The following is a 27,331-nucleotide window of genomic DNA, read 5'->3' as shown; positions in this document are numbered from 1 at the left end:
CAGAATTCAATAAAGCAACAATTACACTATCATGCCTCCTTCTGTGATTGTGTTTGTAACTAGTTACGCTGGAGTTCTCCATTTGCTAATAACTTTTAATCTGCCTTATATTAAGTTATTTTAAATTATATTTTTATATTTCTGAAGCTGCTGACCAAACAGCAATCTGAACAATATTTTTAAGTACTACATTCTCTCTCAGACCCATTTTGCTCTAAAAAGATTGATGGATAATCAATCATTAAAACAATAGTTGCAACCCTAAACTTTCAGGTTTTTGCTCTAACCCCAAGTAATCAATTTCCTTGTTGGACTTCCCCCAGTCAGCAGTGTAAATTTTAGCCGACACCCATTCATGCTTTTGTCACATGAGCTGATAAAGTTGTTAATGTCTTCAGGCTCTCACAGCTTGAAGCTTATCCTCGCTGTTCTTGGCTACAGTTCAGCTTTGTGGGTCTGAAACAGGAGTAGAGTGACCGAGGAGCTGAGAGATTGTCTGTCCATCATTATCTTTTTCCACTGTTGTGAAAAGATCAGGCCCAGTAAGACATGCAGTAATATACTGATCTTCAAAAGACTTTAATTGTTGTGAAAAAGTCCTATGTGAAAGGTCATATATATATATATATATATAATGCTGAATTCCTTATAAAGACGGACAGAAAGGCAAATAGTTATATTAAAGAAGCTTGAAGATATTTTAAAGGCTGATTTATTGAATTATTTGACAAAAACAATCTGGGTAAAGATGGGCTAGACTCTGCTCTAAGAAGAAGTCTTTCCTTTGACCTTGTAGCATCATCAACGTTTTTATATGATTTTAAAGTAGTCTAAATACTTGATTCATTATGATAAATGGCAGTCTGAAACTACCTTTCATTGGCTCAAACGGAGTAGCCTAAAGAGCTAAACCCTTTTAACATATCTAGTTTAATTGCTGCCTAGCACACTTGAAAATGTCGCCTGCAAACTGAAATAATAGGACTATTTTTTGTAATCCCCCCCCCCATCACTCTCTCTCTTTCTCCTATCTCTTTCTATCTCTTGACCTCCCCCGCATAGATTCCTGCATGCGCGTTCACGTTTCCTAAATTGCGCGGCAGCTGCGGTGGCGGACAGCAGCGTCGTCCTCGCGCAGTTTCAGCGTCGTACAGAATTGTTATTTTTAGCGCCTGGCTCGCGTTGCAGTGTCGGGGTCTCTTCATCTCTGAGCCACAATTTGAGGAGAGCTCGTGCAGAGGGGAGCACGAGAATCCTCTGGAGTAACGGTGAGGGTGACTGAGAGAAAGCGAGGAGGATATAACGGACTTACAGAGCGGGGAGGGGAGCACCACCACCACCACCGCACATATATTATCACCGTATCATCACCGTCCCACAGACTCCCTATAGTCCTCGTTCAACGGCCGGCCCCGGAGATGGCTAGCCCCACAGCAAGTCGAGATGTCCCGAATGCCCCAACACGGGACGACACTGCTCGGTTGGAGCCGAGCCATCCCGAACCAGCCTGTCAGGAGGCACAAAAATGGATAGAGGTGAGTGACTGACCGGGGAGAGGCTCAAGGGCCTGCTGCTACAGCACAGGAATCATCGGCCATACTGTCACACAGCGACAGTCTAACCGTCCGGAGGTATAAATAAGTAGCACCGGTGCACCGTCACCTGTTGTGGGTATGATGCAGTGTCAGATTACCCTGTGGTGGGACGACGGCTGTCCTGTGTGTGTGTGTGTGTTAACTTTTACACGTGTGGAAATTGAACACGCAGACCAGCCCTGTATTAGACTGTTAACACCAACTAGGTAATACAGCAGCGACAAACATGAAGGAAACTTCTGTATGTAGAGATTGTTTTCTTACTTTGTAGCCGCAGCAACGCCCCCTAATTTCAGGCGCGAGAGAGGACCCTGGTTGCCATGGTTATATGAAACCGGGCCAGTAGTCACGCACGAGATGCTGCACTGTACCAGGACTTGATCGCATCGGATGAGATTATCGTTTGTGGTTTTCTGCATCGCTTCCACCACCATCATCATCATCCGATCGGCTAAAAACGCCTCTCTCCATAAGCCTGAGTGGTGAATCACTGTCCGCCCGAGGAAAGCTGCATTATGACCTATTTTTTTGTTCTGCCATCACGGTGCTCGTCCTGCCGAGCTACCTGCCAGCTCCAGTTTTAGATTATGTGTTGAATGCTTTGGATAGACAACAAAATCATGTTAAATGTTAAAGTTTGACTTAATTCATGGTCTGTGCCCCTATTCAAACTGCAGATGAGGGAAACATGGACAGATTATTTGACACCTCTGAAAGCAAACAACACTACAAACACACTACACTAAGCTTATTACATTATTTAACATTGGTTGAATAACAATCGTATCTTTATGAAGGAGTTTGACTTACTTACTTACAACTTCCTATAATGGGCTCTTAGGGCTGTATTGCTAAGATCAAATATTGTCAATGTGTAAAACGTGCCATCAGTGCACAAGGGTTGCAAGATAAATGAGGAAAGTTTCAGTCTGTCGATTCTAAAGAAAACTGTGTTTATGTGTGATGTGTTAAAAATTCCTTTAAATCAAAAATGGCCATTTGTTCCTTTTCCCAAACAAACTTTTAGTTTCTGTCTGTCAGAATGCAGCAAATAGGAATTGTTCGCCTTGTGGGCTGGCGTCTTTTGTCAGAGGCCACAAAAGTAGATTGTTCATCTTCCTTCCCCAGTTTAGAAATGTCAGTGTCCCAGATACAGTTCAAGACAAATCAAAAAGATGAACCATTTATTAGATATCTATTTCTGTAATGAGAAATGACCCAATTTGGTGGCTGTATAGAGACACAATTGTGCACAGATGATTTTCCACCAGACTTCACTTCCATGATAATCCCTATAACAAGTGATGTTCTGACTTGAATGATCTTAATCTCAGGATCTGACAAGATCTAAAACATATACTTGGTTTTAATATAGTTAACGTTATCAGTTGAAGATTCAAAGAAACAGATAACTTTACTATGACCTTTAACATTTGAAGCAGAAGTATCATTTGTTCAGTCATTTCCCTCAGTGATGGTTAGAAACAGGATATTGATACAGGTAAGCTGGTGATAATATGACTTGTGTTTGGTAAAAGTATCGAACAGAATATGGCAACCAAAGACATGAGAGAGACACGTTGGGGAAGACGTCCACTTCCATGTCCTGCACCAAACAGGAACTTGAGCCTTGAGAATGATGTAGAAAATAAGAGAGAACATTTGTGGCTCACAGCAATAGATGCAGATATATTTTCTGCCAAGTTAATTTATTGCTTAACTGTTGTTAGATGATTGCTGTTGGGTTTTAAGTTTAAAATGCAGCGAATGAATCCAGATGCTTTCTTTTCTAAATGAACTCAATTCTCATATGCAACCAAAGTGCCCCATTGACAAATGTTTGGTCATTGCTACTTGACCTACAATTGGACTGTAAAATAAAACCAGAATATTTGTGTGACTTGCAAGAGGCATCTGCATTCATTTGCAGCCGGTATCTCTTCAAAGGCATTACCAGAATAATATTAGAACCGCTTGTCTGTTTCTAATTTATGCTCTTACAGAAAGCAGTTTTTCCTCCCACTTGATAAAAAAACAACAATAAAAGTAGCACTTGGTATCATTTAAAAAAAAAATCTTTTCTTTCAGCCTAATTTTTTAGAAACACTGAAACAACTCTCATTTGCATCAAAGGAATATTCAAAATTATATCAAGGTTAATCCATAAAATTACTGTTTATTTATTTTTATTTCACTTTTACTTGTATCCGGATCATGTACAATAATGAACATAAATGTTGCCATTTGATGTATTGCGCCAGAGTTAGCTTAGAGCTAGTTTACGTCTGCAGTCTCCTGCACTTTCAACGTTGCTGTTGTGAAGAACAAACAGTTACGGTAATGCTGGCCTCTCTGTGTTAATCTCTGTGGCAGGCTCTGTGCTCAGTGTTGTTTTACTTTGTCGTCTTCCTGCCCCCTAATTCTCCAGTTATTTTCAGACCGGTCAGTCTGACTCTATTTCTAGTGGTGCATTTATGCCTCTCACAGGTGGGGATGATTCAGGTTTAACCCTTGGCCCCCTGACCCCACGCCCCATGCAGCATTTTCTGTGTGTGTGTGTGTTTGCCTCGTCTGTAAGAGTATGCAAAGTACAACACAGACCCATGCCAATCAGCTATGCATGATTCTGCTCACCCACTCCTCAGACACACCCCGGTTGGGTGACACTGGTCACTATGGGAACGTAACATGGACGGGCTCTCAGGTGTCACTGTTTCCAGGGAGGGCAGGGCAGGAGAGCAGTTGGCTGTATATCCCCACATGACTCGGGCAGGAAGTTCGACTGCCACAAAGACGACATTTCTATCAGTTTACAGACGAGACAGGGCGGGATTACAGCTGATGCCCGCTGTGGGAGGTGCTTTAAACCTGCTGGTTTTGACTTTGAGCAGGTTAAAATTGTAAGGCTTAGAGAAAACAAAGTTAACTTTAGTGAGAGCATTTAACCTCTGCTGTCATCCACATACAGTACATAGCAAGAGTTAAAGTCTGTCCCACAGGGAAAGAATGTATGTGACCCAACAAGCGTGTGTGTGTGTGTGTGTGTGTGTGTGTGTGTGTGTGTGTGCGCCAGATGTCACAGCTGTCCTAGGCAGATTAACTCCAATGGTCACAGACAGCCAGCTGTGTCTGCACAGGAGGGAGAGAGAGAGAGAGAGAGAGAGAGAACGGGGATTCATGGCTTTGCCATGCATCAAATTCAGTTTGAAGGAAAGTGAAATAATGATGACACAGACTTGATGTTGGCAAAGATGTCTTTCATGCTTTAGTGATTCTGTGAAGTTTTTGCATAGGCGCTCTCTGCTGCAGACAAAACAAATCATGTTGCCTGTTTTTCTCGAGGAAAACAAGGCTGCACACTTTGATAGAAAGGTTTGTAAATTTATTCTGTTAGTGTAAGAACGCTTGAGTTAGTGTTGGCACAACTTGGGCAGTGGGCACTCATCTGTGTGAAACATTAGCGCCCTCTTCTATACTGCAATGAGAATAGAAGGACACTGAGATACTGAAATCAGATTAATATTTAATTAAATCGTTAACCTGATTTGGTTCTCTTTGTACTTAAATATAGCGTGGGAACCAGACACATTTGTAAGCTCATGTTGTTTTGTTTACCCTGGCAGATGTGACCCCTCCTGTCTCACACTTTTCAATCCTGTCTGATTGAGGGTTCGGGTATTTAGAACCCTGACCCTCTTTACTGAATGTAATACACTGTACTGCAGTGAGAGACATTTTCATGAACAACTAAGACAGCTGCATGTATTTAAAACCTGATTCCTCTCGTCAGAACTATAATGATCATGATAGTACTTCACATCAAGTACATCTGATAAGTAAGGGTTGTGTTTAATGTTGTAGTAAAGCACAAGAATTTGATGTTGGCATAACTGAGTTGGGCTAACCCAAGCTAACTTAAATGTCCTTCATACATCACTTGCCTCAGAGTTAGACTGATGAAGTCTTAAATACAATATATCCCACTGTGGAATATCATATTTTGCTATGTTTTAATTTGAATATACCAAGACATCATGTTTGATTACTTTAGTTCAGGTTGATCATAGTCCTGAATTAATTGTAGCATTCATTTAGTGATGCGATTAAAGATGGCGTACTGTGTTGATACAAATATATTGTATGGTATCAGGGCTGTAAATAAACACAAAGGAAAGGATTTTGTTCCTCATGTTTAGTATGAATTGAAGATATGAACAGTATGCAGCAGAAGACTCTGATGTGGTCTATGGTCTGGAGTCCCTCTGGATAATAAATCTGATCCAGATTAAACTCTTCCTCCATCTGGATTATGTTTGTTACGTTTCCTTTCCTTATTTCTCTCCTCCTCCTCTCCCAGTTCTTTTTCCTCCTGTCTACTCTTTATCTCTGTATGTCACATGACCATCAGAGTGCAGAGTGCCTACAGCTCATGTTAGCATTATGAGAAGGCAAATGCTTCTGCAGCACCACACATTTAATCAGCAGCCTCCCTCAGTGAAGTGCGCATCTCACTGGTTCTATAAACCCTCTACATCTCCTACACATGTAAATGTTCAGGTGGCTTCGATGTATCATACATAACATAAAGGACCTTTTTAGACTCCTCTAGCAGTTTGGACCTTACGCTTTCAAATAATTAACTCTTTATTTAGAATTTAATCAGCCTTTGTTGAAGCGTAGCAGGGCTCATGTTCATTTGAAAATGTTTTTCTTTCCACTTGATTCAGGGTGACTGTGATCACTGTGTATGTCCCCATGCCTCCTTCAAACCACATAACATCCATCCTCAGCACTCTTGAACCTTCAGGAATAGGTCCCAGCATACAAAGAGAAAAATACTGCAAAGCTCCTTATCATCCTATTTTAATCCTGGCCTGCAAAATCCTGCCGCTTTATTGCCTAACAGCACATGAGGTGCTTATTAGAAATTAGATTACTGACTTTATCTTCTGCATCGTGCATTTGTTTGCTCTACCTTGAATTTCAGACTTTTCAACCTTCTAACTCTTTCAATATTTGTTTTTACTTTTTTTTTTTTTTAAATAAAAGAAAACTTTTCTTTGGCCTACTTCCGGAGTTTTTCCGGTGACCCTCACACACAGTCTCACCTCGGAGTTTTAATGGAGATTTGCTGGTGCCATTCACTCAGACTAAGCACAGCAATCCACCACGAGAAGTGAGAGGCAGCCAGGGAGGCTTGAATTACTGTTGCTGGCATTGAAATACCCCTAAGGCCTCTGGCTTAGTTTTTGTAGCAGACATTAATGCTCACTGAGCACACACATACACTATATCCCTCTTTTTAACCATCCGGGCAAACCTTTTTGTCCTGTCTGTTCAACTAAAACATCTACTTTCACAAGCGTCACTATGTCCAATTGCTGTCTTTCAGTTTCAACATTTTACACGTAACCAATAGTTAACCACCCACAATGTGTCTGTGTCCTGCATCCCACACACACACACACACACACACACACACTGCCAACACAAAACACAGTCGTATGGCTCTCACTCAAAAGAGTGCTCTCTCCTCGGTCAGTGAATTATACATGACCACGCTGTAAATCTTTCAAAGACCTGGAGACAAAGCTTAATAAGCAGTACATACTCCAGCATACATGTGCTTTGTGTTCGTGTGTGTGTGTGTGTGTGTGTGTGTGTGAGTGTGTGAGTGTGTGACAGAGAGACTACAGAATGATGAAAGATGAGAAAAAAGCAAGAGATGCCAATGGGAAACATCTGGTCATTACTTATATAACAAAAAAACAATAGGCTGTTTTCTTTGCTGCAGATGACCTCTGTGTGTGTGTGTGTGTGTGTGTGTGTTCCTGTCATGCATGTGGTGCATGTTGTGCACTGTAACTGTACATAAAACATAAAAAACACAATTTTCACGAGAAAGAAGAAGTGCACAAAAAACAGAAGTAGAAGAACGGTTTGATTGAGTTATCTTTTTACAGATCACTCAGATTACTGCATTACTCTGAACATAACCTTCAATTTAAAGGTCTGTTTTATATCAGATCGGACATTTTCTACAACATGACTGTACGTGTTCTCTGTTAAAAGATGCAGAGTAAGTATACTGCATATGAATAGGCAAGACAGAGAGAGAGTGTCTGGCTGCAGATGACAGTTTGGGTGCTCGCTGTAATCTGGGCTAATCTGGATTAGAAGTTGAAACAGTCGAAACGCTCTGCTTTTCTATTCATCTTTGGCTGCCCGTTACACAACAGCTCCATCATGCAGTGCGTGCGTCACTTTGTGTGTGGGATCTTGTAGTGGTACTAACCTCCTCCACAGGATAGACTTCACGTTGGAGTCCAGGTTGAGCTTTTTATTTGTGGCGCAGTCAGACTCTGACTGTGTTCAGCTAAATCAGTGACGTGCACATGGGCACATTTTCGGGAGAACGAGGACACTGAGCAGTCTTGCCCTGGCTTGGCATCGATCTGTTTTGGTTTCTGCTGAAACACAATGTTGGGGGATGGGTGGCGGGAGCAGCTGCAGGTTCTTCTGTCAGGGACACAAAAGAGCCAAAAATTCAGCTTCAAGCACTATTGTACATGATATTGATTGATGACTAATAATAATGACAGTGATCATAGTAGGTTCCAAACTACTCTTTAGTTCCACTCTGCATTATTTATTTTCAATGACTTTTCTTCTTTAAACTCAGTTACCTTGTGCACTATCAGGGCTACCATCAGAGAGGTTTACTAGGAAAGTAAGTTTAGACAAGAAGATCCAGGATTGTCCAAATCTGGAGGCCGCTGTAACTGAATTGTACAAAGTCATTTACTGTACTTATGATGATTCTTCTTCAGCGATTCCACAACGCAGCTCCTCTCTCATAACTTCTTTGTACATCCATATTGACGCTGCAACAGCCTGACAGTGGTATCCCAGTCTGTGGGTTCCAAACATCATAGGGCTGAACAGGGCTAAAACCAAGTCTGGTGAGATTATGATCAACCTTATCTTACCTTACCATTAAGCTAAGGTGCATTGGGTTCATCAAATCTAAAGAAGGCTTATTGGTCTCTTTCGAGAACATCAAACTTTTGGCGATCAAGAAAAAAAAAGTCAAACACTTCAGCTTTGTTCTTTTCAAAGTAAGGTTTTAAGAAGTTGCTATGATTTTTAAAAAATAAATAAACAGCCAACTGATAACATAGCCTGCAAATGAATCAGAAAAAAATAATTACTGATAGTTCCAGCCATGTTTCCAGTCTATCGCCCTAACATCTGTCTCTCCCTGTCCTTCCTCCCCAGGCTGTCACAGGAAAGAGTTTTGGAGGGAAGGACTTTCGCAGCGGATTGGAAAACGGCATCCTGTTATGCGAGTAAGCCTGCGACATGCCTCCCACCCACTTTTCGATGACTGAAGTGGCAATAATGTACATAAACTCCTTTTAAGACTCAATAAATCTCTGCCTCTCCTCATCCCCCCCCCTCCTCCCTGCAGGCTGCTGAGTGCAATCAAACCAGGGCTGGTCAAGAAGATCAACAGACTGCCCACCCCCATCGCTGGGCTGGTAAGAGGACACTCTCCAGAGTAAAGCAGCCTGTTCATCAAAGTGACAAACTGAGCGTCTGTGGTTCCCTGCTGTCATTTCTAGGACAACCTGTCTGTCTTTCTGCGGGGCTGTGAGGAGTTGGGCCTAAGGGGCTCGCAGCTGTTTGACCCAGGAGACTTGCAAGACACTTCCATACGAGCTAACCTCAGGGACTCTGACTGCAACCGCAAATTAAAAAACGTTAGTATTCATGTCCATTTATCTCCCCCCCCCTCTTGCTTTATCCTCTTTTTAAATCCAAACCCTTTCATATGCATGTCTCTTAGGTGCTGAACACAGTGTTCTGGCTCGGGAAAGCTTCCAGCGGCTGCGCCTCCTTCAGCGGCCCTACTCTCAACGTCAAGGAGTTTGAAGGGCTTCTTGCTCAAATGAAGGTGGTGAGTGAAAATAGCGGAGAGGATGGAGCAGGAAGGGGGGAGCAGAGGGAAGGACAGAGGACAGATAACAGCATGGAGGAGGTGCGGGGGATGGATTTGTTAGTTTCCTGCCTTTGTTGGGGGTGCAGGGGAGACACACGAGACAGGAGACAAACACTGTTTTGTTTTGGTTACAACACAGCCACTCCTATTTCAGGGAGAGACAGAAAAAAGAGAAACAGGATATGAGATTCACTCGGCACATTTGAGAAACTTTGCTTTGCAAGATAATGAAGAAACACTGACCAACACATATCTCAACCTAAGTCTTTTGAGTGATTTGCTTTATGCTTCTTTATATCTTTGCGTGTGTTTTGTAGGAGAGTGAGGAAGGAGGGGACACCCCACAGCAGCGCAGCGTCAGAGACAGTGGTTATGACTGCTGGGACTCTGAGAGGAGCGATTCTCTCTCTCCACCACGACACACCCGTGACAACTCCCTCGACAGGTAAAAGACCATCCATCAACGCGAATGCAAACCCCGAATCACACGCCAAGAGGATTTGAGGTTACAGTGAAAATGTTCAATGCATCTGCTATTCACACTTACATTTCTAAAAGCAACACAAACGACTCATATGGATTAAAAGACCTTTTTTTCTATGCTCAAATGTGATTAAAATTTAAAACATTTTTCTTTGTCCCCCGTCAGTTTGGACTCCTTTGGCTCCCGCTCACAGCACAGCCCTTCTCCTGATGTGGTGAATCGAGGCAACAGCGATGGTTGGTTGAAATAAATAAATTCAAAGTCGAGTCAAAGTAGAACCTTTCTGAACTTTCAAGAGGTCTTTGCTTGTTTTGACTCTCTGCATATTTTCTCAAAGTGTAGCTGAGGTAGCTCAACAGAAGGATACGTGCATGTAGTTGCAGAGACAAAATGAGCGTGTTTCCCAAAACCTTGAGCGATCATCTTAAACCAGCAAAACAAAACCACCCCTCCATCAACAGTCTGACTGCTGTTCTCCAACATTTTGGGCTTTTTAAGCCGGTCAGGCGGATGGTGCACAACAGCTGAACCTCTCAGCCACTGTGTGTGTGTGTGTGTGTGTGTGTGTCCAGATGCATCAGCTGTTCATCTCAGAAGCAGTCACTAGAGATTTGGACCAGGGAAACACTAGCTGAGGTCAACATCCTGCCTTTCGGTGTTTTGTGTGTGTGTGTGTGTGTGTTTGAGGGCAGGGAGGATCACAGGCATCCTGTTTGTGTCTTTCATGTTGACAGTAAAATGTGTGCCACAGGGTGACAAGAAAAACACTATTCGGAGGCTGGGAATAGATTGCGTTACTGAATTCCCTTTGAGGTGACAGAGAAAGTGTCCTGCCTCACTAACAGCTATTCACCACCCAACAAGGAAGATTGAAAAGGAATAAAGGCAGTCTAAGAACGTATCACATACTCATGCACAATAACCTTGGTGGCAGAATCAAAAGTGATTAATATTTCTAGCTGACTCTTCCTATAATTGGCTGCTGTTACTGTTACAATCATATAATTTCATCATTTCCAACTTTAATAACTGTTTTCATTCAGGTGACATAAATATTGATATCTGGGGAAAAAAATCTACAAACCCCCCTATTCTACAATTAATTTAGCAGATACTTTTATCAAAAACAGCGATTTATCAAATGATTCACCCAGTTCAAGGCAGGAGGATTGCACCCACTTTGGGACTCCTTCAGTGTAAAATGCCACAGAGGCTAATGGCTTGAAGCAAGTTGTTCCTCCACTGATCTTCCGCAGTGACCTATTTCACATCCAAAGCAAAGATCCCATTTATGTGTGAGTGTTGAAACTCAAACTTAATCTTTCTTTTAACATTGCCAATCTACATTTTGTTATTAGCGGTAATATGGATAAAAATCATCGCACAAAAAAGTTTAAATCGAAATACTATTTAATTAAGTGAAAACATTCTTCAATGTTGAAAGGGATCAGAGTCAAAAAGCATTTGGATCTATAAAATACCTACTACAACTGAATACCCTAAAATCCCTGTCGAACCACAAGGGGAAATTTTGTCAGTGTAACATTTTTGTAGTGATAAAGTACTTCACGTCACACTCCCTTTTCAATGCATCGGCAACAACAATAAAAGAGTTAAGATACGATGTCTTTGAACAGATTGTTTTTCTTACTCCTGTAAGCTAGTAGATGCCTGGCAGCTGAAGTGCAGGTCAAACTTACCAGTGTTCATGCGGCTTGTTTAGACAGTCCAGAATTTTGGTATTTTTCTGTTGGGTTGATGCATTTGTATCCAGTGCGACTAGGGCAATCGAACTTGCAATGATACCAACTCCCTGTCAAATTACTCAACAAAAAAGCACCAACATTTATTATCACTTGTGTCACAGTAACATCATTATGTAAGTGAAGACCAAATGGAGTTACTTTGTCTTTACAGCTGTTTACCACAGGCAGAGGTTATTATGCAGGAACCAATTAAACCTGCATCTGGACATATTTTCAAACGTTCCTCATTTTTCTCTCTTTTATGCTCCATCGCTTTCTGTTGGCCAGGGCGATGCAGTGACTCTGAGGCTGATGCCCCCAGCAGGAGGCCTGATGTGCGAAAGGATGACATGTTGGCCAGACGGACTGCGAGCAGTGAAGCGAGAAGCTCCATTCCCTTCAACCAGTTTCTTCCCAACCGAACCAACGCCAGTTCCTACATCCCGACTCCACGACGGAAACAACATACAGAGGAGGGAGAGCAGCGGAGGTAATGACAATAAACATTTCACATGTACATTTTCACTTTGTACACAGAAATCCACAACCCAACATCAGATAAAGGTTAATAACAGACAACAACACACATTTTCTCAGCCTTAACCTTTCCCTGCCGTTACACACCGTCTTCTAGTCACAATAACACCACGCCGGTGCAGGGCAAAAGAACTGGAGCTCACCATAAAACTACCAAGACTGTCACCTGGGCACCTGTGAACAATGAGGAAAAACATCAAGAGGAGAGGGTGACAGCAGAAGTACTGGAGCAGAAGCGGCTGCAGAAGCTGCAGAAGTCAGGGATCAAAGTTCTGCCTGCTGCCGTTCGCTTCAGCAGGTCAGGAAGGAGGGGCATGAGAGCTGCTGTTGTTGTTTGGCAGATTTAATTGTGATCACTAAGGCATTGTTGGCTGTTCTGTTGATTTACTTCTGAGTGCTACATTCACTCTGGGTAATTTGGTTTGGCTGCAGCAATTGGTTCTTTAATGATTTTTTTTTTGTGTTTGCTCACAGATCTGACTAACCCTTTGCTTTTTTTTCCTGCGTTTTACAAATATAAAAGTTTGATTCAGATCATGTCGGCTACAAGTTTTAGAATGAAAGGTTTTACTGGCCTGAAATAACTCCATGGTTGGTTGGAAAAAGTCCAGATTTGTTTGCTTGTGCGCTATGATTAACCGACGAAGCCTTGCGAACAATATTCATGGTCGCATGCCAAATGATGAAGCTTCAGCAATCTGTAAATAACCATGTCCCGCCATCCTGCCTCCAACCCCAGCCCTCCCTCAGTGGAGGAACAAGAGGTGAGGTCACCATCCCCAAACATCATCCTCCGGTGCGAGAATGACTTTCTGAGCGCTCAGAAATCTGCGTGGGACTCTTCCTCTGATGGGGAAGAGGAGGCACAGTTTCGAAAAGTTCCAGATGTTCGCAAAGATGACCTGGCGACAAGGAGAGCTAATCGTGGCAAAGTGTCAACCAAGGTGCATCAGTTTGTGCCTCCGCCGGTGTGTAGCACCAAAGACAGAGAGCGCTGGGAAGGCATTAGACGAGCCTCACAGCAAACCCTGCAGGAGAAGGAGATCAGGTTAGGCAGCGTATGTTTGTGTGTCGCTGTTTTCATCCTTTTTGTTTCTAACACATCTAAATATTTCCGCTGTACTCTCTTACTTTTTCTTGTGTTTTGGGTGTTGTGGTCACTTCTGGTTTGATGTGCGTTTGCTCCACTTTGTTGTGTGCCGTGTCTTGACATTTGATTGGACAGTGAGAAGGAAGCAGTCCCTGACATCATTATACGCAGAGACAACCCCTTTCTTAACCCCTCACGTCACCTCAAGGAAGAGGAGGATGAGGAGGAAGCGACAGAAGAGGAAAAGTTTAATGTGATGCCCAATAAGCAGAAGGATGACCTGGCTCAAAGGCGGGCTCAGAATAGACCCCTCCCCCACAGGGGCGGACCAATGACATTTGCCTCGGCCTCCATGAGCCAGGCAGATATGCAGAAGTGGAAGAGGCTCAAGATCACTGAACCCAGGTGCCCAGCAGACACACTCTGTTTCAGCACACATGCAGTATAAAGCACTTTAATGCTGCTGTATAAATGTGTGTTTGGTTCCTTAATGACTGTGCAGTTTGTGTGTGTTCCAGCCTTAAGCAGATCATTAGAGGCAGTGGAGGGTCGTTAATCTGCAGGGTTAGCAGGATCTTTTTTTAAAGCCTAACACTGGATTGATACTTGGATTATTTGTTACCTTGTATTAAATGTTGTTCAAGTCAACCTGGACAGAATCTGAATACTTTGATACTCAGATTATTAATCTGTGTCAGATTTGTTTTAAATCCTATCATCTCTACAGCAACAGTTTATTATTTTGTAACAGGATTACATACAAGATAGAACAGAACAAGACATACTTTATATTGCTTTTTTGCATCTGTTAGTTTGTTTTAGTATCATGAGAGTTGGAGACTGAATATTACTTTTTCACAATATTGTTAACATAAAAAAAGACACCAGAATGAAGACTGTCATCAGACACTTGTACACATTTGAATCAGACAGGTGCACAAACAAGAGGCCAGCTCATGGGGATGTGTTTAATACGACATTACTAATAAAAAAGGTCACAAGCAAATATTGCGGGAGTATTTTTGGTTAAAAGGACAATTAAACATTTTATGTGCTTAAATTCTTGAACAAAAATGTTCAACAGCCATTAGTGTTAGCGGGTTTTATTTTCTCATAAGTATCACCGTAAAAGAATATCATAATATTTGGATTTCGGATCAAGATGGGCCCTTTGGAAAATAGGAAATCATCCTGGCACTTTATTCTGACTTTTAACACAAGAGAAGATGAACTAATGAGAAGAGAATGTGAACCGTCGTTTGTCACAGTCTCACAGGTGATCTAGAATAACTCGAAAATGGATTCATGGTTTGATTAAATTCCCATTCTCTGACAATCCTATCGATCAACTCCTCAGAGATAGTTTCTCTTCTCTTCTAATCTCAGTTCTCTCTCTTCTCATCTGCTTGTTTATTCTCCTCACTATTGTGCACTTCAGTCCTCTTCAGTCTTCTTTGACAGGCATTGAAACAGAGCAGGGAACTGGCCGTTGCGTGAGAGAGGCGACTGTTGGCTGTGAGCGCTGCCTCTCTCTTTGTTTTTCTCGCTCTGTGCTGATGTCATTAGATAGGATAAAGAGCCTTTTGTGTTCCCCGAGGAGCACAAGTTACCAGAAAAGTTTGACTACCTAGAGAGGGTAAAAAGATTGGTTTTGTATGTATGGTGTGAATGTAAGTGTGTGTCCACCATACACAAGCCCCTGCTTTGTCATATTCTGTCAATACACACTTCTTGACTTGTTCATCAAATCCACCTCACTCTTCCTCTGTCTCTGGTTGATCATGATTTCTGTTCCATTTTCTTTCTTTCCCCGTGCTCTTTTCCTGGCTGTGTGTGTGTGTGTGTGTGTGTGTGTGTGTGTGTGTGTGTGTGTCTTCATTTGTGAGATTATACAGTGAGGCTAGCCCAGCCCCTATGTGTCAGGCTTGTCTGGAGAAAAATTATGGAAGTCCTTTCAGTGGATCAGCAAAGGCTGGACGAGGTCACAGCAAAGTTGTGACCTTTGGGGGCGTTACTGAGATCGAGCAGCCAATAGACACAGTCACGTCAAGTGAAGGGGAGGAGACGGAGTTGCTAAGACGACTCCTTTCCAAGGCAACCGTAGCCATGCCTACCACTGGCCTGGGCTCCCAGCCTTCAGAGCGGGAACGCAGGTATGAGGACAAGGCACGACAACCTAGGCCTGAATCCAAAGTCTGTTGCTCCAGTATGGACTGCATTAAAGGGAAAAATACTTTACACAGAAAAAACAGTCCATTAGTTTATAAACAAATAAACAAACAGTAGCTTGTTTTAATTATTCAGAGGTTTGGATGCACTTCTTTGCATTGTACTGATTTGCTTGTAATTTGAATGTACATTCTGCTGTGCTGGTAAAGAAAGCCGCCAGGCTGATATTAGAGCAAACGTATCAGTATCAGAAAAGCTTATTTGTTTGTTAACTTGTACTTCATGCAGATATCAAAGGCATGATTTTAAAACAAAGATTAAGAAGGTTAACCCCTCAAATGTATTGATTGCCTTAAAAGTCTTGATCAGATTGTATAGGACCCGTGGTGAAAGCATAATTCTTTTGATATTAGGATTTTAGATTTGGCATAATTATGTTTCATTAAAATATAGAAAGCTAGGGCGATGTCAGTTATTGACATTGATTGGTGTATACAGCAGCCAATAGCACTGAACACTTAGACAGTGGCGAGCTTGCTTGCTGCTCCTGTGTTTCATGGAGGATGGTTAAACAAATCACTCTTGAGTGCAGTATGAGTCATATTTGTTTGTCTAAAAATGTAGCAAGGAGTGCCTTTGAAATGACTTTTTGTTATTGTTCTCCGTGTTACTTGCATTAAGGGACATTTAGCTCAGGAACTGTGATATGAAAACATTTATTTGATGAGAATCTTGAAACTTACCTGTTGTTGCTCATAATGTCATCACGGTGGGATAAGCAGAGTTCTTCTTTCATCTGTGGATTGTAGAAGGATAGATTTGCATCAGTTTTGCATGTTTTTTTTTTCTAACCCTTATTGATTCATGGCTTGGAGACTTTCCCTTTTACAATCCATATTTTGTATTTTAAGGGGCACCTGTGGCCAGATTGTCTGCATGTTCATGCCTGGTTTTTCCATAAGTTGTGCTCTAAATGATCCCTGATTGTTGCTGCACTTTGAGCTTAATGAGATGCTCTCACAGCCAGGTAGATGGAGCTGACGTCAATCAAACTTCCCAACCCACTTCTGACCTCTGGACCTCCGCCTCTGAAACCCCTCCCACTCCTGCTGAGCTGGATGCACGTCTGGCTCAGTATGAACGGAGGACAGAAGAGGAGGAGGAGGAGGAGGAGGAGGATGAGGAGGACAAAGAGGAGAAGATCCCTGACTTACAGAAAGATGACATGATGGCGAGGAGGACAGGAGTTTTCCATAAACAAAGCACGGCCACAGTATCTTTCAACCGTTTCCTGCCTCTGCCCTCCTCCCAGCGCTCCAAACAAGGCGAGGTAACAACTGATGCTGCTCCACGGAGCAAAAGAGAAGTGCAGGCAGAGAGAAGCAAGAAAGTGAACGTCAGGTGGGCGAAGATTTGTGCGGAACCGACTGACAGCATGACGAGGCACTAACAAGCTTGGCATGGGTTGAATCTTTAAAACAATTTCTCGAAATACATGATCAGTTATTTCAACTGCAGGAGTTTCTCTCATAGAGTGGAGCAACCCAGAGTTTCTATGGAATCAGCCAAACCTCACCCTGACACAACAGTGATGAGAGCCACATCGCACAGAGAACATGAATACGAAGACGACGATAATGAGGATGATGAAAACGAGCCTGTGCCTGACCTGGAGAAGGATGATATGATGGCTCGGAGGGCTGGATTGTTACAAAAAACGAGTGCAGCCAGAGCAAATCAGTTTCTCCCAGTACCTGGATCAGTGAAGTATAACGTTGCACCAGTGAGTGCAATGAAGCTGCTTCATCACAGCAGACCCAAACTCACAGAGAAGATTGCCAGTGAAAGGTATTTACTGGATCTGAATGAAGAGATTGGTGTTTTTATGAACTACAGCTACTAACAAAGCATCGTGATGTCACTGGCAATGGTTAAGGTTTGAGCCTAATCACAAATAACAAGGTCCGCAGTGCTAACATTAAAAGGTCTCTGTGGATTTGAAGGCATCGTTTTGTTAAAAGCTGACATGTTTGAGTGCCTGCAGCTTCATACTTGATGTGCTCAACTTATGTGTGATGTAAAAAGTGGTCGACTGATTCTCTTTGGTTGGATCGTTGGAGCTTTGATTCTTAAAGTCAACAAAGCGGGTGCCTGGTGTGACTTTTTTTCCAAGAGCTTTTTTACTTTTTGTTTTGTTTGTTTTAATTGCTGAGGGTTTATTTTTTTAGCATTTGTTTCTGGCTAAGAATGAAAATCTATTTATGATGTAAATTACTGCTTACTCGCAACAGAACAAACCAGCTTCTGCTCTGTCCTCGGATTTGAATTTCTTTGGTTTGATCACCCACAGTCCACAATGTTTGTTCAAATAATTGTGTTTTGGGAAAAGTACCACGTTACTTATTACTAGGATCATATAAAGTTATTCAAAAGAACTGCTCAATTTAAAGTAATCCTTAAGACTTGTCATTTATTACAGCAATCTTTATTTTCCCTATATGTGTGGCTGTATTTTGTTGCCTGAACATCAATCCAGTATTTTTCTGTTTCCTTTGATGTGCAGAGAACTAAAAAAACACAGGACTTCCAGCTGAGCGTTGTCTCTGCTCACCTGTAACAAGTAATGAAGGATATAGCTCTTTTACAGAAACTCCCTCCCATTAGAAAATATTGTTTAGGTATTTTTAAGGGTTTCCAAAAAACACTTGTAATTCATTACCTCTAGTAGGACTGAAGCCAGAATAGCAGGCCAAGTATAAAGGGTTGAATAGTTTTTTACATCTCTGGATGTTGAGATTATTTGTCAACACGTTTGGGTAGTTTAATAGCATTGTTAGTGTTGCAAAAGTATTTCCATCAGATACATAAGGAGGACTTGCAATAGTAAAATGTAATATTGACTACTTATAATTTATTTCATCGACACATCTTGCTGGCAGTATTGCTCATACAGACTCCAACTCCAGGGGAAAAAATGTTCAACATCAAATCTGATCACTCCAACATTGGTGGATGCTGTTTTTGAAGAGATACTTTTGGTATTTAAAGACACTGAGATCTGACAACATCAGCAGAGTAGAGCTACAAAAACTTGCATAACTACATAACTTTACAGTCTAGATAGAAGATGTTTACTGGAAGGTGGGTGATCTGACCGATGACCAGAACTGATACGTGTTTCATTCAAACGAGCAGAGATAAGCTGCAGTCTTCTGCTGTCTGTGAAGCAGTCCTGGTTTACTTTAAGTGCTGTATCTGCTGGTAATCTTGGCCCTGTCATTGCATCTTAGCAGCATCGTAACCATGGCAGCAGAACCTCAGACTTCTTCATCTCAAGTGCAGACTCTCCCAAAGCATGCAGGGCCGAGGGAGGAGCAGGAGGATGAAAGAAAGCAAAAGAGAGCAATCTTTAAAACGTCTGTCACAGATGTGACGCAGTCCCTCTTTTCTCCACCGCTCACCCCTCCGCCTAGCCCTGCTGCTGCTGCCAAGGCTTGTAGAGTGCAGTCAGAGACTGAGAAGAAGAGTGTGGAGGAAAGAGTTGAGGAAAAGGTGGAAGAGAGAAAGAGGAATTTGAATGAAGAACCACAAAAGAAACCCTTGTGGCAGGATGATGATGATCTGCCACCCATGATGTGAGAAACCTGTCAAACTCTTTCTGCATGTGTCTTCAGCACTTTTCTTCTCTGACTTAGCGCTTCCATTTATTCAGTCGGTGAATTAAAATCTGGGAATGGAAGTGAATGACTGAATGAAAAATAAATGCTTTCACTTGGGATGTCAAAGTGTGAAATCTGCATTAAAGAATAGCACGCTGTTACCCATTCATTCCCCCACCTGCTCTGTCCTCTCTTTCCCTTTATTCTCTTATTGTTTTAGGATGAGCCGGCGAGTTGCTTTTATGTCTGAGGACACTGAGTAAGTCTTTTAATGTGAACCTGGCTGAGTTTCTGCTGCATGACACCGTCATATAAAACTCCACATACATTATATTTGAGGACAATAAATATATTCATAAACCACACTAAAAATGAAGCTTGTTGCATCACCAAGCCAATACTCATTACAGACATCAAGATTTTTCATTTTTATTTTCTTTTTTTACCTCAAATCTGATTCTGTTCCTCGTCATTTGCCTTAAAGTGCTTGTCATTGACGTATACGACTCAGCTAGCAGTTACTGAGTCAAGTTTAGGTAATTGTCTTGTCACTATAATTATTTTCTTTATTCAGCTGTTGGTTTGTTTTTCTTGACATTTGTTGATGGAAACACAACACAAGTTACTGTGTGGAGATGTGGAGCAACACATGCAGTACACAACTAGTGCATATGCACTTTGAATCAGGATCAAATGTCGTGTTAATCGGACTTAAACTGGTTGTGTATGAGCTTTGTAAAGTTGTAATGAATAGCAGAGCATTTTTGTTTATGTCATCTCTTCATTTTGAAAAAGGTTGCCAGTTCTTCCTAACTGTTCCTTTCCAATCATGGATGATGTGATAATGTGTATGTGAAATGTGTTGAAAATGTTTACTTTACCTGTACAACTCAGTGACATACAGTATGTTCTTTTTCAGAACCAAAATTTCTGTCACTTCTAAAAAGTTTTATTCTGGTCTTTTCCCGTGTAGGAGCGTGAGCATGGGGGACATCCTTAACGAGGAAGAAGGAGGACACTTGCCTCCTCTGAGCCAATCACGAAACGAACGCATGCATGAACAGTGTAACATGGAAGAGGACGAACACTGGAGAGACGTAAGAGACTTATGATCTTTAAATAGATGGCACATCATTTGTTTGAATAACAACAATATCCAATATTATTATTATTTTACCCCCTTTGAACCTTTTTGGCAGGACTTGGCTCGTTGGAAGAATCGCCGCCGCAGCGCATCACAGGAACTGATAAAGAAAGAGGAAGAGAGGAAGAGGATGGAGAAAAGAATGAAGGAGGATGGAGGTGACAGCAACAAGAGGAAAAGTATTAAAACCTACAAAGAGATCGTGGAGGAAAAGTAAGAAAAGTATTTCTGTTTTGCACGTGGCATTTAACATTCTAGTTTTCTTAATGCACATTGAATGAAGTAACAAAACATCAATTGGAATGCTTTCATGTATGGTCTTTAAGTATGATTTTCGTTGTATGTGCAAGTGCAGGACATAGTCTAAGTTTAATCTTATCTAAATTTATATCATATTATCATTTTTTTTATCTGCTTACTTTTCTTTTCTAGGGAGCGTCGAGAGGCAGAGTTGTGTGAGGCCTACAGGAATGCAGCAACTCCAGAGGAGGCCGCCATGGTTTTACAACGCTACGCCCTCCGCTTTACCATCAGTGACGCAACACTGGACAGCCTAAAACTGCCTCGATCCACCTCAAAACCCACACAGGACGTGAATGAGGTGGTGCACAAAGAGCACGCAACATTACCTGTTAGTGAGACTGAAACATCAGATCCTCTGAGGCACAAACCTGACCAAGTTGTGATAATGGACCAGAGCTGCACAATACCTGAAGAGATGGAGACAGAGTCAAATGCTCAACAAGAGACATCCGAATCTGTCTCCTCTAGCACTGCGACTCCCAGCAGTCCCCCAACCCCCATCTTTAACTCAGAGGCTGAGCCACCTCGGTCACTCCAGCTCCGTGAACCTCAAACAGCACCTGCAGATTCTCCAAACACATATCAGAAAGAAACGACTGCAGGAGATGCAAAACACACACCGCCTCAGATTGCACAAGTGCAGCCGCACAGCACACAGCCTGTACACACACCCCCCTCCCCTCAATCTGCACCCCTAAGAGCTGTCCCCCTGCTGGCAGCCAAACCCTACTGCCAGCCCAGGAACAAACAGGCTGGACACAAACCTGTAAAGGTGAGGGCTGTTTATAGTTCTGTATGGGCAGTTTGAAAATGTGTCCAATAATATGTCTAATATGTTTTCATAAAAAAGCTGTTTTGATCCAGATAGTGGATATTAAGACAGATCAAAATAATAATATTGACTGTTTCACTTTTGTACACAATTTAAGGTCATTCATGATTTTATTTTTTGCTTATACAAATCTTAAAACTATGTTTACTATGTATAAACTAAAGTTATATTTATCATTTTGTGTTTTATTTATTATGTTCAGTGTTAGACTTTGAACCTTAAAATATTCAAATCATCAGTGTAACAAGAGGAATTCCAATTGTGTTTTTCTATACATACAAAAAATACAACAATCCGATATCAAGTAAAGTGTAAAGAAGGGCTTTTAACTAGACAGCAAACGAGGCAAGGGTAAAGCTTCTCATCTCTAAACAGTATGTGGACTCTTTAGACTAAAATTGTTGCCATGAGTTTGTGAGACCGTTCTTAATTTAGCACTCAAATGTGCCTGTATTACTGACTTCTATACATGTGTTCCCCCCAGATGGACGGTTTGGTGCGAGTGAACGGAGAGGCGACAGAGGATTTATCTACACCCACTCTGCATACCCCTTCTGCACCTTCCCCACTAGAGGGTCCCTGTAGACAAGCTGACAAAGATATTCCCTCCAAGCAGACTGCGATCAGTCAGGAGGCAGAGGAGCAGACCCCACCTCCTAAGACACCTGCTCAGCAGAGCCCACCTCCTAAGACACCTGCTCAGGAGAGCCCACCTCCTCAGACACCTGCTCAGCAGAGCCCACCTCCTAAGACACCTGCTCAGCAGAGCCCACCTCCTCAGACACCTGCTCAGCAGAGCCCACCTCCTAAGACACCTGCTCAGGAGAGCCCACCTCCTAAGACACCTGCTCAGGAGAGCCCACCTCCTAAGACACCTGCTCAGGAGAGCCCACCTCCTAAGACACCTGCTCAGGAGAGCCCACCTCCTCAGACACCTGCTCAGCAGAGCCCACCTCCTAAGACACCTGCTCAGGAGAGCCCACCTCCTAAGACAGCTGCTCAGGAGAGCCCACCTCCTCAGACACCTGCTCAGCAGAGCCCACCTCCTAAGACACCTGCTCAGGAGAGCCCACCTCCTAAGACACCTGCTCAGGAGAGCCCACCTCCTAAGACACCTGCTCAGGAGAGCCCACCTCCTAAGACACCTGCTCAGGAGAGCCCACCTCCTAAGACACCTGCTCAGGAGAGCCCACCTCCTCAAACAGAAAAAAGCCCCTCATCTTCAGCTTCTGCCATCAGTTCCTTGATCGGAGGCCGAAACTGTATCATCACAACAACTATTGTGACGGAGCTTACACAGACTGTAGTGGAGCCTCTTCACCCTGATAGCCAAAGTGAAGGACAGGTAATATCACAGGTATGGATCTTTTTAGTTAGTCCATTAAGTGCAATGAATTAATTTTCTACTACATGTGTGTAGTTTCTGAGCTAGGTTAACACTTCATGGAAGTAAAGCTAAAAGTGTTCCTTCAAGAATTGATGCTGTATTAAAGGTACAGAATACACAGATTCATTAAAAAGTTTCTCCCATAACACTTTTTAAAAAAAAACCATTTATTACCACAAACGTAAATCTGCGGAACAAAAAGAATACGTGCAACACACAGTTTAGATACAATACATCTATATCGCATTTGAAACAAAATAAAGTGTTTCACAAGTTATTGCTGTATTATGTTGGATTCACTTTTAACCTTTATTAGTTTGCAGCACCAAAGTTGGAGTTTTTATCCCAGATCAGTCATGTTCAAGCGTTTTCATTTGGGCTTAAATAAGGTGTAGAGTACACTACTCGGCTGTTCACTTTGTGAGATGGCCTATGTAAAACATGTTTCTAGTGTCCTCAGGATGATTTCAATATCTCATTTACATGAGCTGAGGCCAGAAACCGCCTGAGGAAAAATACAATAAAAACTATGTGCTATTTCGGGTTGAAGCTGGTTTGTGATAAGTTAGTTAAATTGGCTTTTGCAGTCTGGTGTTTTTTTTAATATATATAAAGATGTATGAATAGAGACAATTGCATATAAGCGAAGAATTTATTCAGAGAGCTGAATAATTGTTTTTCAGGTCAATGGTACGATGGTGTTTTCTGGGAGACCAGAAGAGGAAATACAGGCTCAGCAAGCTACATCACCAAACAGTAATCAAAACTATTCTCCAACAGTCACAGGTACAACTTTAAAATACAAAGCAGTTTTGTTACCAATATTCTGCAGTTTGTCTTTCAGAATATGTCAACTATTTACATGTGTGTTTGTTTTTTCGACCACAGAGGGACTAGAGGAGAGCAGTGTTTCTGTAAGTATCAACGGGCAGCGTCAGCTTGTTTTTCTCTGTTTCTCCTTCATTCTTAAATTTGACCCCGTCCTGACCCTTCGTCTCCAGTAGTGGCTGTAGTCAGACTTGTCCTCTCACCTTTCCTCTCTTTCTGTCCTTTTGGTCCGTATACATGTGTGTGTCTGTGTGCGATTGTTGGTGGGGTCTGGTTAGATTGAGACCCCCATGTTGAACTTGGCTAAACGTGTTAATCACTGGGTCTGGGACCCCAATGAGGAGCGTAAACGCCTGGAAAGTTGGCAGCAGGAGCAGGAGCGCCTCCTACAGGTACACTGGTGGAATGGGGGGTATGTGCATGGCTCCATGAGTGTTGAGCAGGAAACCAAAGGAAAACAGGATGTCCAGGATGTATGCATTTCTGTGTATATGCCTGTGTGTGCCTGTTGTGAGTTTTTGTGAACGCAGTGTTTAACATGTGCAATGTTTCTCTGCAGAAGCAATACGAGAAAGAACAGGAGAAGCTGAAGAAGGAGTGGGAGAAGGCACAGATAGAGGTGAAGGAAGAGGAGAGAAAGCATAATGAAGAGGTATGATAACCCACACACAAACATGTCTACACTCACAGAAAACAAAAGAAACCCAACATATTTCACTCTTGTATGTTTTATATTTTGTGTATAGGAAAGAAGAATCCTCGAGGAGACTGTGACACCCCTCAATCCCACGGGCTTGTTAAATCAACAGTCAGACCAGACGGGGTCAACTCTATCATCTCCAGAAAACACAGAGAAAAAGGGAATCAATGTTCCATTCCAACTTAACGGCCAAAGAATCTCCACAGGGAACGAGGATCAGCATGCTTCAAAGCTGCATTTTTTCCAGGGTGAGAGTCATGCAGAAATTCATTTTGATTTTTGCGGGACGTTATTACAATCTCAGTCTGACCATCTCTCTGTTCCGAATGATGAAAGTTCATTTATGACGTATTTTTATAGAATCTGTATGTGATGGTGAACCGCCAAAGAAACAGGAGCTGTGGAAGACAGCTTCTCTGGACCGAAACCCTCAGCTGAACCAACCACATATTGTTAAAAGGTAATTCAGTGTGTTTCAATGTCAAATCCCCCTTGTGGGTTGTTGCTGCATTTTTGTTCAGAATATGATTATGAATATTAAGTCTACTTTTTTGAATTATTGTATAATTCAAAAAAAATATTTGAACTATTGTATAATTCAAAAAAATAATAATTATTGTGTATTCTTTATTTGAAATAACACCCATGTAACATTCAGCACTTCACATAGATACATTTTGATAACCTTTTTATAGTCTGACGTTTTCAGAGACCTTTTCTCTTGAAGTGACACTGGTTTTATTATTTTAAAATGGACATAGGAAGCTTCCACTTTAGAGGCTGCAAAGGGAGAAAAAACACGTTGACATAAGAGCATGCTATTGGATAAGAGAGAAAAAGGAAACAATGAGTTATATTCTCTGTCCTCTTCTCTGTTAAGTCAGATAAAGTCTGATCTTGTGAGTTAAACTTACTCTACTTGGTGCAAATCTGATCAAATCCATTACATGGGACTTTGAGTTAAAATGACAGCTTTAGTATATTATATACATATAGTTCCTATATTATCAGTGTATACCTATCAATAGTGAGTGAGTCAGATTTGATGCACAAAGACTATGTCATATCATATCTTTGGGAGCCACAGAGCTGAGAGTCTTTTAGCAATTAAACTAAAACGCCTTTGTAATGGAGTGTTGGCCATATTTTCTGTCAATTGAATGCCAAGATTTGAATGTAAAATAAATGGCTGTGCAGTGTTGCATGAAAGATTTTTTAAATCTACATGGTGAGCGTTTGAGTTGTGGATTATCCTTCCCCTAATCAACTTTCTAAAGTATTTAGAGTTTTATCTCTTAAATGAAAGAGACTATGTTGGGTTTTTATTATTCGACTGTGTTAATGTGTTACAAACATCTCACAGGTGTTTTTCCACTGATCACAGATTCATCTCTGTTTATGTCTTTTTTTTTTCACAGGTCTGAATCACAAGACACTGTAACAAACAAACAGCAGCCCTCCCCTGTAACACATCAGCCTCCCTCACCCAGCAGGTAATCATGCATGCACAAACATACAGGACGTACAAATTGCTGCATTGTTAAATGAATCGAGGATGATTCTGTTCTTTTGTTCCTGCTGCCTGTGTTTGTAGGTGTGTTAGTGGGAAGAGACTCTGTTCTGGTTGTTCACAGCCGCTGGGAAAAGGAGCTGCCATGATAATTGATACACTGGGACTGTTTTTCCACATACAGTGTTTCAAGGTAATGTGTTATCTAAAGAGCTCTCAATGCGTTACTTTACACACAAGAAGCCAGTGGCATCTATACATTTTTAAAATATGTCCAATCCTTTTGTGTTTTTTAAATTCATAATTTCTCATCCAAAAAATATCTCTGTGAATAATATGAGCTGCACATGTCTCCCACAGTGTGGGGTGTGTAAAGGGCAGCTGGGCGATGCCACTACAGGGACGGATGTGCGGATTCGAAATGGACTTCTGAGTTGTCATGAGTGCTACATAGCATCTCGGGGTAGGAGCCATGCACAATCACATGTAACAGTTGTATTTTCAATTTATGAAGGCTAAACCATTGTTACTTTCTTTACTGTGATTATTATTTTTTTAAAGTAATGACATTGTGTTTGCTGTTCCAGGGATTGTTATGAATACAAACAAAGAGCTCACTTTTCTATCTGCTGCTAGCTTTATTTTATTTTTAACTAGATTATGTACGGTACACAGTTCAGTTTATTTAATGGTTTAGCATGTCAGGGACCGTGTAGAACATACATTATCTACATTAACAAAGTGTTTTCAACAAGAATAAGTTCAGTCAAATGCTTTCAGACAAATCCGTTCAACCACACACTTCTTACATAGAAGAAATGAAGACTTTAACATATCATGTGTGTTTGTACACAGGCAGAGGTCAGCCCACCACACTATGATGATACACATTTGAACTGGAACCTGAACTCACACCATGGATGTCCGTCATCGCTTATTCTGGAAGCTGGACTCACATTTTGGGCTCTCGGAGGCTCTGGTGGACTCTGGAAATCTCTTTAAAGCTTTGAACTCATCATCTTTCTCGAAAATGCACAAACAGCTTTAGGGGTTTTTACTGAGAGTGAAACTAGACTGACATGTGGAATAAGACTGACCATCACATGCGCATACAGTACAGTGTGTGCTTATTAACTGCACACATCTATACACTAATATTAATATGTGTAGCATGGATGTTATCAAGAAATCATTCTGTTTAATCCTTTGCACATTCAAACTCAGCACAGTCTACAAACTAAAATAAGGATCTGCTTAATATGCTATGCTAAGTAAACCCGACAACACATCAGTCTCCAAATGTTGACCATCAACCCCTGCTTCTGCTCTGATCACGTGACTCCCTT

General features: G+C 41.8%; 1 protein-coding gene across 7 annotated transcripts; it reads left to right on the top strand.

Annotated features, from left to right (window-relative positions):
* The first annotated feature begins 684 nt into the window (after nucleotides 1-684).
* Nucleotides 685-27,264, top strand: LOC306819728 (uncharacterized protein). Of its 7 annotated transcripts, none has more exons than XM_079337245.1 (30): nucleotides 685-1,535; nucleotides 8,874-8,944; nucleotides 9,067-9,136; nucleotides 9,221-9,358; nucleotides 9,445-9,555; nucleotides 9,915-10,042; nucleotides 10,247-10,317; nucleotides 12,115-12,316; nucleotides 12,461-12,661; nucleotides 13,103-13,411; nucleotides 13,589-13,858; nucleotides 15,349-15,606; nucleotides 16,646-17,023; nucleotides 17,156-17,470; nucleotides 18,916-19,257; nucleotides 19,502-19,540; nucleotides 20,255-20,378; nucleotides 20,481-20,638; nucleotides 20,858-21,500; nucleotides 22,045-22,917; nucleotides 23,631-23,733; nucleotides 23,836-23,861; nucleotides 24,054-24,167; nucleotides 24,335-24,427; nucleotides 24,522-24,723; nucleotides 24,836-24,935; nucleotides 25,894-25,968; nucleotides 26,070-26,178; nucleotides 26,346-26,448; nucleotides 26,841-27,264. In XM_079337245.1, exons 1-30 carry the CDS (start codon nucleotides 1,419-1,421, stop codon nucleotides 26,864-26,866), a joined length of 5,769 nt encoding a protein of 1,922 aa, XP_079193371.1. In that variant the 5' UTR covers nucleotides 685-1,418; the 3' UTR covers nucleotides 26,867-27,264. The 7 variants fall into 7 exon arrangements, with proteins under 7 accessions (XP_079193371.1, XP_079193370.1, XP_079193372.1 ...); XM_079337244.1 differs by having other exon boundaries at nucleotides 18,913-19,257; XM_079337246.1 differs by having other exon boundaries at nucleotides 686-1,535; nucleotides 18,913-19,257; nucleotides 22,045-22,905.
* The last annotated feature ends 67 nt before the right edge of the window (nucleotides 27,265-27,331 follow it).

Source organism: Symphodus melops (assembly GCF_947650265.1).
Source record: "Symphodus melops genome assembly, chromosome: 2".
NCBI lineage: Eukaryota > Metazoa > Chordata > Actinopteri > Labriformes > Labridae > Symphodus > Symphodus melops.
The sequence above is the reverse complement of the archived record's forward strand: the minus strand, read 5'-3'. Positions and strand labels throughout refer to the sequence as shown.

Excerpts from the sequence above, each read along its gene's own strand:
- LOC306819728 (XM_079337244.1), top strand. The coding sequence starts at position 1,419 with ATGGCTAGCCCCACAGCAAGTCGAGATGTCCCGAATGCCCCAACACGG. Across the intron at positions 13,412-13,588 it reads CTGCAGGAGAAGGAGATCAG|TGAGAAGGAAGCAGTCCCTG; the intron begins GTTAGGCAGCGT and ends TTGATTGGACAG. Across the intron at positions 23,862-24,053 it reads TAGAGGAGAGCAGTGTTTCT|ATTGAGACCCCCATGTTGAA; the intron begins GTAAGTATCAAC and ends GGGTCTGGTTAG.